Below are 11,221 nucleotides of genomic sequence, written 5' to 3'. Positions count from 1 at the left end.
TTCCACTTGCTTGCAAGATTCATCTTTTCTCTAATTAATTCCTCCTGGCCAAAATAATGCTACAGTTTAAGAAACCTTCAGCAACGTTTTATGTAAACACCAGAAAACCAGTGACAAATACCAAAACTGTCTCCAGCTTTTCATGTGAAGACTCATTTTTCTTTTAGAAACACAATTGTCACAGGGGACTGGACTCTCCTCTCCTTTCTTGCCATTCCAGTTTATGAGACTCTGGCACTTTTGGTTCTTTCTGGGAACTGTTCCCTTCTTTTTTCTTGGTTGTTTCCTAAGCAGCAGTTTCATTCCCCATGAGGGAAACGTGTTTTTTATTCTGAAAGAGACACTTTTCTGTGAGGCATTTAAGTCACAGGAGCACAGTGCTTTCACTGCAAGATAAAATATCTGGTTTCAGGTATGCTATTGTCTCCCTGGCCAGAGAATTAGGCCAGGCTGGCTCCACAGGGTATGAACATGGCTGTCCTATTAAGGGCATTTTTCTCTTCACACTACCCAAGTAACAAACGTTACCTAACAGCTGTCATAGGATTTGGCAGATGCATGGGGTATTGCAGATAGTGTTACAGGAACACCAAGTGTTACCATAATGTACAATCCCTTAAGAATAATCTGCTCCTGCTTGGCTTTTTCTACTTTATCGAGGTTCTGTGGAGGTTTGTGGTGCCCCACAAGACTCTCATTTTGTCACAAACTTGTTCCTTAAACATCAAACCTGAAAAGGAACCTTCCCCCCTTGCCAAGTATCAAAATGTTCATTTTGGACAGGAAATATTTACATTTAGTCCTTTTTAAAAAGCCACAACAAAGACTAGACAGAATACCCCACAGAGCTTGGCACCACACACAAGTTCAGCCAGCAGCCCACCGCTGTCTTTCATGGAGACAGGACCTGGGCTCACTGATTATTCTGTGGGACACTGAGGCTGGTGGTCTGTCCTGTTCTGAAAAGCACAATCACCTGACAATTTTCTTCAGAACAGGAAATGAGAAAACAGAACACCAGCAGCAACAGCAGACGGAGGTGAAGGGAGGGAAGAGAAGGGAGGTTCAGATGTCACGTCTCAAAATACACATTACCAGCCACCCTCATAATGCTATTTGTAAAAACAAGTGTTTCATGAACTATTTTGCAGATAAAAAGCATATCTGTAATCACTGGCAATTGCAAAGATTCTGTTCACTTCATGAAAAAAGGGGCACATACTTAATTGGGAAGCACTTGCTCCTGTTGCTTCTCCACTATGGTGCCTGTCTTCCCACACAGACCAGGATTTTCCATTGCACCTGAGACAGGATGGGAACTCAGGCTGTGAAGGGTCCACTACTAATTAATTCTCTTGAATGGTCATCCCAAATGGAGTTACCACATATGAAACAAGGAGCATTGCAGAGAAGTAAGGCTCATTTCTTGGCTGAGTCCTGAGGTGATTCATTACAGTGCATTTGAACATGGATGAGAGACAGGGAAAATCCAGGGGATTACCAGGTAAAAATCTTTGGGAGAAGGAAGAAGCTGGAGAATCCTGAAAAAGGCTCTGTGACTGTATGGCTGAATGGGAAATGAATAATACATGAAGGTGAAGAGCTTACACAATAACATACAGAAATACACATGTACATACACACACAGAGCCACACCCCCCCAGGCTCCCTCCTCTGCTGTCTGCATAAACATCTCTGATGAAATTGTGCTCTCTGCTGACAAAACAAGTACCACAGTATTGATTTTCACTTCAGCAGCACCAGTGATTCCATCTAGCTTGATTCAAGCTACTGAATATTCAAACTATGACTTACCCAGTTGTGTCCACCTGTATCATGCTCTCTCAATTTTATTTCAGGGCAATAAATTACTTTTACCTGAAATTACAAAGGAGTTAAGTTCCCCTGCTACAAGGAACAGGCAGGTTCCACCCATAAATGAGGATTTCTTTTAGCAGATGTGGTACTTCTCATTCAGGAGCTTGTGTGACACCTACCCCCCACTCCCCCCCAATAACTGGTGTGCTGTGTAAAGGCATATACATATCCACCTATATGTTATTTTTAGAAAAAGGAAAAAAATGTTATTTATTAGAGTTCATCTCAGTATATCTAGGACTATACTTTGACGAGAACAGCTATCTATGTCCTTTCCCCCAAAACAAGAAGGACAACTCCCACATGTATATGCAATAAAACTGTATTTTTTGTGTGGTTTTGCCTTTTTTTTTTTTTTTTCTTTTAATACAGACATTTGTACACTTTCTTACAAAACTGCAAGTAACTACACTTGTCTTAAATCATTTTTGGTCGGCAAGTACTGTAAAATCTTTGTGTGCAATTATCATGTATTTACAGGGCCTCGTGTTAGTGATTTTCAATGATTATTACAATAATGTCACACACTCTCAACATAAGACATGGCTTAAGATAAATATATTAGTAAATAAATATTCTGAGAACATATTTCCATACATGAAATGTGCTGCTATACATATACAGAATATATACAAGATGCTTTCTAGCTTTTAAAACATTTTTAAAAATGGTAATGAAGGAGAAAGAGCCCTTTGACCATATTACAAATCTTTACAGCAAATTTTATACAAAACAATTTTAAGTGCTATAAGACAATTTTAATTAAAAACATTTTAAATAGTGCCTCATGAGCCAAACACAACTGTTCATATAAGTAGTAGAAAGGCATTTTGTTATAAAAACCATCTATCATGGCCAGCTAGCCTGTAAGTCTGGACATAGAGTTTTGTGTTACATGTCAAACCCAGCACAGAAGGCAGGTGTAGGGTGTCTGTGGTATGGCCTGCAGAGACTTGTACCAGCAGAGATCTCCACAATGTGTGGGACCAGTAGATCTGGGATCACCATGAGCCAGAATGTTCCAATCTTTAAGAACCACTTTTACCATAATATGGTGTTTTAGTTACAGAGTACAATGTATCTTAGGTGGCCTTTACAAAACACCAAGCAGAATAACCAAGCTAGTATACCATAGCTTCTACAACACATTTCTTTTTTAGTGGAGGAAGGAGAGGGTAAGACTTAAAAACAAAAAAAAAAAAAATCCAAAAATCACAAACTTTCAGAGTTTGTTCTCCCAACACATACCACTTACTTCAGTCATTCAGAGAATGAATAAGTTTTTAATAAGCTTTATACACAGAAAATGTGTTTATTGAAACTTTTCTTTTAATCTTATACCCAGATATTGCCTTGTATTAATTCTCTGAACAGCTGAATTTTGGTGCTTGTAGACTGAAAAGATGTAATGTGAATTCCTTTAGATGGAACTTGTTTCCTAACTTACTGGGTATGAAAGCAAAAGGAAATAGACTAATGTATTTATTATTTCTTAAATGTTTCCTTTTTTTAAAATAGTTCATTTGGGACTACAGAGAATACAAGTTAGCTTTGCTGGGTCTCACAACCAGCCCAGTGCTGTCAAGGACATTGCTTTGGCAGAATATGAAGTGTACATCTCTATTTCACGTCTTTGAAGTACCTCCAAAGTGTACTGAACTTAGGACAAATCTTTTCAGAAGACTGGCACTGTGGGCATTAAATACTTAGTTTCCCTTTAGAAGAATTCCTGCTGTGAATACACCACAGGATGACACTGTGTCCTCAGGCACATGCAGCATGACAGGCAATTTAACCCATGCTATGGTAGCCTCTTACTCAGAAGCTGCTGTTTCCACAGGAAACAATTGCTATCAGAAGTGACGACATACATTATCTCATGATAAAAAACATCCCCACTAGGACAAGAACAAGAACAAAAGTATGTGCCCAGGCTAATGGGGTACAGAGAGCACTCTGTACACAAGACAAAAATGAAGCACAACCAGCTGGGCCCAAGAAACCTTTAAAATGGATCAATCTATGGAAGCTACATCAACCACAGCAAAGAAGAAAACAATGATTAAACCAAGTCCCTCACTTTCCCACACGCACAAAAGGAGACAAGCACTGCTTCCCTTAGGCATGCTTGCAGCCTGTAAGGAAACAAACCCTGTTTCCAAAAGGAGCCAGCAAAGCTGCAAGCACACTGCAAGCTGTTTTCCTGCACATGCCAGCATTCCTCACAGCTGTAACAGGGGCTACAGGTGCCTGAAAAACTTCCTATGGAAGGAAAAGTTCATTACCTACAAAGGTAATAATACCCTTTCTAAGCACTTTGTTCGAGCATCTGCTTGAGGGAGAGGTCCCCAGCATTCTTCACTGGTCAGAAGATACAATGAGGTCCACAGTTTAAATACAGGAAGTGAGGATGAGAACATTCTGAGCTATCAGCTTCCTTACCCCCACTCTGTTGAAACTAATCCTAATGGCAGGACACCTTCCTAGCCAAACCATCAGGGCAGCATGAAAGGGGGGAGAAGGGAAGAGGAGAAAGGAGACAGTCCAATGCCTCACCTCCCTCAAAAATCGCTCTCGTAACTTGCTGGCTGCTAGGATTTGCTACTGGGATTAGTCAGTATCTGAGCATCCATTCAGCAGCTGTATCCCTCTGGATTACTATATTTCAAGGTGCTATCTGGTTTCTAAGGCAGGTGTAGCCCTGAGCTTATCAAAGGCTGGACTCCTTCAAGTAGGAGATAACAGCATCTACACATAGCCTGGCTTATTTAACACACTGTGTTACCTCTCAGCAAGAGGTCACTTCTAAAAAGAAAATATAAATAACACTTTGTCATTAATATAGAAATGGCACTAGAGCTCAGAAATGCTCCACACCATGTCCCACATGGGCTTTGCACACAAATCAAGGCCTGAAGGCTTCAGGCAGGAGGGACAAAGGAGACAATCAAACTGATGTGAACACAGAGGAAGCAGGGGAGGGACTTCTCCACATTACCACTTTTGTGTGTTTGTCAAAGCTTAAAAAAAATTAAGTCCATGAGAATTTGGAGTCTCTGATAAGCTCCGCTTCTCCATCTGGGATCATCTGGACAGGTCTAGTCACTCATTTGGCTCCTCTCCAAGGGATGAGATCCAGCACCTAAAGGATAAAGAAAACTAAGGAACATTGCAGCTAGAATATTGCATACAGTTTTGGGCCCCCAGAACAAGACACTCACTGACTGGAGTTTCACAGAGAGCCAAGATGCTCAGAGGGCTGGAGCACTTGGTGTGAAGAGGCTGAGGGATCTGGGCTGTTCAGCCTGCAGTAAAGGCATCCCTAGCAGCTTTGCAATAACTACATGGAGGTTGTCCCAGTCATGAAACCACAGTCTTCACAGACATGCATTCTGAACAAGAGGTGAGGAAGTTAAGTTGAGATGTTCAGACTGGATACAAGGAAAATCTTTTGACTATAATGGCAGTCAAGCACAGCCACAGGAGTCCAGAAAGGGACTGCACTCTGTGTCCCTGAAGGTTTAACCAGCCTGACTGGATAAATTTGGTCTGACTAAATCTGGTCTCAGCTTGGTCTGCTTAGAGCAGGGGGTTGGACTAGATTACGGCCCTTCCAAACTAGACCACCTTGTGATTCCATCAACACCCTTTAAAATAACCCTGGCAAGGCAGGTAAGAAATATCCCTCACTTTCTGCGAGTGGTTATTTTTTCCCCCTTGTCTACGTCCACAGCAGAGACTTTCCCACATACTCTTCTATGGCAAAGATTTTCACCTTTTTTTAAAAAAAACCCTTCACCTTATCTGTTGTCTCTCACAGTGGCCTTGCCTGCTTAGGCAACTCACCACAGCTGCCACAACTAGCACAGTGTCCCTTGCTGTGGGAACTCAAATGCAGGCCCCTCCCCACAAAAGATGAGCATGAAAGCTTTTATAGGGTTAATTAGTAAGCTATCATCTCCTCCTCAGCTTTGACCAAATGAGAACAGGTAACCAGGGAATAATCCTTTGGGGTGAATGATTACTCAATAACCTGCCCTTATGTGAAGGATAGAGTAACCTTTATGGCTGCAGGTACCTAGGTAGCTGGCAGCATTTCATACACTAATACAGAAAGGTAGCAAGTCATCAAAAGAAGCACATATGTTACCTGTGGCCTTTGTGGTCATCATAAGCTTCTGTGAGTTCAGAGTGGGACTGGGAAAGGGCATTCCAGTTTCCTCCTCCTGAGAGTAGTTCTGCCGCAGGAATGATGATGCCTCATAGCACACCTCCCTCTCGACCTGTACCTCTCCAATACCTTGACAGTGCAGGTAAGTGTCTAGCTCAGGTGTTCCATCCCAGGAGCTACAGCCTCCTATGTGGGTCCCTTGGTGCTCTGGCGGTAGAATCAGCTCACAGTCTCTGTCTTCAGGAATTATGGGAATGCGTTGACCCAGATCACATACACCCTTACAGCAGTTTGGCATGGTGTCATCAGGAAGCGTGTACTGCACATTCACTGCATAGTCTTCTGTATAGCAGCCACCACCTCCACTGCCACTGTTGCTACTACAGGCTACCTGCTTCTCTTCATAGAAGCAGCAGGGCAACCCCTCATATTTTACCCCATCTGTCCTATGTAAGTGGTCTGAGTTAATACTGTACAAGCCTGGGGTGTTCCCTGACTGTGGTTCAATTCCTTGGCCACATGTCCCCCAAAGAGGGGAGCTAAGGAAGAGTGCACTACAGTCAGCTGTCCCACTGCTAGGCTCCAGGGCAGAGTGCTGGAATTCAAAGCAGCATGCGCATGCCTGCTCTGAAATCGACCCTGCTATCTCTGGATTCTTCCAGTTCCTTTTAACATCCAAGGCAGCACCAGGAGCGGCCTCAGGTCCTCCCTCTGAGGTAGTGCCATTTGGATCCCTGTGCTCTAGTGAGGAATTACTGCTATAGTTCATATCCATGCTGCAATTAGACAGTTGGTCCCCTGAGGAAGAAGCTGGCACAGGCCGGCAGTCAGCACCCACCATACCATGACCGTGAGCTGGAAGCTCGTCCTGGTGGGGGCCCTCCAAAAGCACAATTGCACCCCTGTTTGCACCACCAACCTCACCCGCTCGGCAAGGGCTCCTACTGCGGTAAACGTACGGGTCATAGTCACTGCTCAAAGAGCTGCGGAAGGTGGAGCAGCTCCCGTAAACCCCCTGGTTACTGACCTCGGTGCAGTCAACCATGGAATCACTGGAGGAGCAGTGGCACTGACCAGAACTGCTGCTGCTGCTGTCACTCCCGGGGCAGTCAGCCAAATACCCACTGCACACTGAGCGATGACCGTGATAGCAGCTAAAGCTGGAGGTACTGCCACTCTCCAAGCGGGACGAGGGCATTACATGTACCACAGGAGGGAAAAGCATGCTGCTACCAGGCTGAAAGGCACGGGAAGGACCCTTTGAGGAAATGCCAGCTGGAAGCTGTCCATCTTGCTCAGGGTAACTAAGGCCTTGGAAGTAGTAGTGCTGATACATGGTCTCGTATCGGGAAAAGCACGCCGCTTTGGAAAAGTTGCGTCCACTGAACTTGGGTCTTCGGAAGTTGTGAGCTGGAGAGTAAGCCCTGTGCTCCAGGCTGCAGTGATGTGTGTTTAAAGCATGGTCCAAATGAATGGGCTGATAACTGCGAATATAGGCTGGGGACGGGGTTTGGTAGAGGCTCTGTTCACCGTGTCGCTCAACTGTCAGCAAGGTGATGGGGTTTCCGTGAGGGTCCATGCTTGTCCGAGTGGGATACGCTGTTATCTGGCTCGCCCTGTGCACTCGGCCCGGGTAGTGGACAGGCAGAATCACCCTCTGCTGCCGGCCGCGTGCTGGGTTGATGGATTCCAGACAGATTGGAGCTGCATTCCCCTTCTTCTGTTCTGAATGAGAGAAATAAGAATGGAGAAGTAGAAATAGTAGGGAATAAAATGGAATATAGTTTATGCAAGAAAGAAGGATATTTTTTTTCCCCATGTCATTACATTATGCACCAATTTTTTTACACAGAAGGAAATAAGAGCAAAACAAAAGTCAAAAGCATGTCTGGAAACCATTGAAACACTCAAAATGTATTTGCTTAAAAAGCAAAAGAAGTGAATTTATTTCAGATACTGTTCTCATGTATACAAAATCTTCTGCTTACATCTTGCAGAGGCTAAGAGAGACTGGAAGTCATTGCTCAAATTGTCACTTTACACATTTTTATATAAATGTGCAGCGACAGAAAACTTTCTTAAGACAGAGGAAATGAAAGCAGGAAGAGGGCAAGTAAGGGAAACCACATTCCAAGTTACAAGACCATGGAAAAATAAAAGCCCATACACTGTTTTCTTTGTAATTCCCGAGGGAAAACATATCCTTGCACTCAGGGCTGCACAACACTGCCCTCAGCTGGGCATCATCCCCACCCCAAGGTTATGCCAGGGGCACTCAGCTGCTCTCAAAGAGTTTGGGGCCAACTGTATTTCCAGGGCTGTGTTACAATAACAACTGAGAGCTCCATGGAGATTCACAAAGAGGCACAATTTTAATTTCACCTTTTATGTTGTCTGAAATAAACAACACACCAGAGCATCCACACCGCAGCACTTACCTATGATGTTATGGCGGCAGTGAGGGCAGGTGTGATGCTGCAGCAGCCAAGGATCCACACATTTCTTGTGGAATCGGTGAGTGCAAGGAATGACACGCAGTTCCTAAAGAAACAGATGAAGGACCATGAAAAAGCACTTCCTCTTAACAACTCTTCCTTTTCACAGCTTGTTCCTAGTTTTTTCAATCTGGCTACTAAATGGAGCAATTCCTAGTCTTGAAGTGCTAAGAAGGAAAAAAATGGCATCAAGACAGCCAAGAGCACAACAGCTAGTGATCAGCTGTCTCTAAAAGAATAGTCTGCAGGCACCTTAGAACTCCATGCAGATATAGGACATTTCTTTAGGACACTTTTTGTATGACCCAAAACCTTTAAGAAGGCCATCACCAAAGTTTTCCTTAATATATTAAATGTACTTTAAAAAAAAAAAATCAAGAGTAATGATGTACCTTTCCTACAATTATTCGCAATGAAAAACACTCAGGTAACAGCAAAACCAAGACAGTTTATGATACTTTTTCCCTTGCCCAGGACTCTTATCCTTCAGCTATGATCTGTTTACAGGATTTTCTGAGCCTGATGGATGTCTCAGAAACCTGCAACAAATCTTCCTTCCAAGTTCTGTTCATGTCTCCCCATGAGCTTAGGTTTTTTATTTCTAACATGCTTTGGAAGGAGTTCCACAGAACTACTACCTCCTGGTGGAGAAACACCACACAACTTTGTATTCCCTGCTGTCCCCAAGTAATCTGTGTCTAAAGAGCCGACTCAATCATTTGGTTTTTTTTTACAGAAACCATTCAAAATATTTGACCATTTTGTGACTATCCTTTCCTGAAGCACCTTTGATTCCATTCTGTATCTTTTGTGAGGTGAGGTCAGAAGTACACAGTACTCAAAGTGAGAACATGACAAAACTTACACTGTGGTGTAATTATGTTTTCTGTTCAGTTCTCTAGCCTTTCCCATCTCATATCTAGTATCTGATTTGCCTTTTCAACTGCCACAAAGCAGTTAAACTGCCACCAATTTGCTTTCACAAAGCTATCTAAAGCAGCAAGTTCTTGTTCTTGAATAGCAATGCTCAGTTCCCAACCCATCCCCGATACATGTGAAGCTCTTCCCCATGTCTCACTTCAAGCTGAAGTTCATGTCTGAATTTCCTCTCCAGTCAGTCTGTACAACTCTTTTCAAGTCCTTGTCTCCCTTAATCCTTGCTACTCTTAATAATTTCCCATCAACTAACTTCATTAAAGTTTCTATTTGTACCTTGCAGCACTCAAATATGCAGCTGGTATTTTCTATTGCCCTAAAAATTATGACTCTTTTGTGGATAATTTCAAAATAAAATGTCCTCACACAATCTTTCTAATGGAAGTTGAGAGTTGTGAATATTGACTGCCTCTATTTTATTTATTTTAAGAAGCCCATTTTCTATTTCACCCCTTCTTTCGTTGCTTCCCCTGGGTAGAACTGTCATGGACACCAAGCCCTGATATCAATACAGTGATAGTAACTGAGGAATCAAAAAACTGCTGCTGAATGTTTTGACCTCTCTTCCTTCTCCTCCTCTAGTTTCTTAGCAGTGCTGTGTACTTGACATTTTTAAGACAGGGTGCCATCAAATCTTGAAAAGCAAAATGCTACAGATATTCCTTACCTCCAATGGAGCTTGCATGGATCATCTTTGTGCATGACTTGTCAAATTAACCCAGAGAAACAACTGCTGAGGCAACCCTGACTTCTTTGTGACTTGTTCTTCAGAAATGCAAGAACAGTGGAGCTAGCGACTTGCAAATGGGATCCTGCACCTCTCACTTTGGAGCATGGATAATTTAGAGCTGCAGGATGCAGCTGAGGCAAAGTTGGCTGCTCGGTGTGATCAAACTGACAAACTGCACCACCTCAGCACACAATGTACCCAACAGCCAGCCACGTACCACAGTGCTAAAACCACCTCCATTCCCAGCCCATGGTGAAGAAACCTTTCATCCTTTACCTCCCCATCAATGTACTTCTCCAAGCAGATGGCACAGTCAGAGGTGGAGCTGCTACTGAGTGTATCCAGTGCTCCACAGTTACTTTCTCGGTGTCCCTTACTTTTGGACTTAAACTTCCTGGTCTCCATTTTCTCCAGTGCTTGCACTGCAAGCCTGTTCATGGAATTCTACATGAGAAGAAAGGAAAAAAAAAAAGAAAAGAAAAAAGGAAAAAAAAAAAAGCCAATGCTGCTGTGTAAGGGACTAGAGTGCAGGAGCAGAGAAACACCACCATTACATATCTTAAATGTCAGGCCCAACTGATGTATAATTTCTTAAATTAAACAAAGAGAAGGCTAATTAGAATTCAGATCAGAAGCCTCATGAAAAGAATGTATGCCACATGCAGAAGTGAGAATGACAAACTACTCTGAATTAGAACTGGGTGAAGGTACTGACAAATGGGATACACTGCAACTGCTCAATTGATAAGCAGCAACTACTCAAGCCAACATATAAAACTTGGCCAGGAACTTTTTCTTCTATGTCAGTATTGACTGTAATGCCCCAATATGCTGTTATCACCATATTACCTGGAGCAATACTTGAGAAAGGGACTGAAATGAAATATTTTAAGTTAGCTGTATCATTTCCTCCAGTACAAACTGGAGTACAGACAAATAAAGTATGTCACCTGGAATTTCTCCTAACTCAACTTTTTACCTTGAAACCCCCCCCATTTCAATAGATGTTAT

The 11,221-nt window shown here is 42.9% G+C and overlaps 1 protein-coding gene across 7 annotated transcripts in view; it reads right to left on the bottom strand.

The window, feature by feature from the left end:
* Window positions 1–2,184: 2,184 nt before the first annotated feature.
* The window catches only part of ZNRF3 (zinc and ring finger 3), a 76,530-nt gene continuing 67,493 nt past the window's right edge, over window positions 2,185–11,221 (bottom strand). For all 7 annotated transcript variants that reach the window (XM_086855983.1, XM_086855984.1, XM_086855985.1 and 4 more), the window contains 4 exons: window positions 10,487–10,654; window positions 8,488–8,590; window positions 6,029–7,774; window positions 2,185–5,020 (listed from right to left, as the gene is read on the bottom strand). In XM_086855983.1, the coding sequence (XP_086712109.1) occupies window positions 4,977–5,020; window positions 6,029–7,774; window positions 8,488–8,590; window positions 10,487–10,654 (2,061 nt within the window). In that variant the 3' untranslated portion in view covers window positions 2,185–4,976. The remainder of the gene's footprint in view (window positions 5,021–6,028; window positions 7,775–8,487; window positions 8,591–10,486; window positions 10,655–11,221) is intronic.

The sequence above is a fragment of the Cyanistes caeruleus genome, chromosome 18 (genome assembly GCF_971803275.1).
Source record: "Cyanistes caeruleus chromosome 18, bCyaCae1.hap1.1, whole genome shotgun sequence".
NCBI classification, from domain to species: Eukaryota; Metazoa; Chordata; class Aves; order Passeriformes; family Paridae; genus Cyanistes; species Cyanistes caeruleus.
The sequence above is the reverse complement of the archived record's forward strand: the minus strand, read 5'-3'. Positions and strand labels throughout refer to the sequence as shown.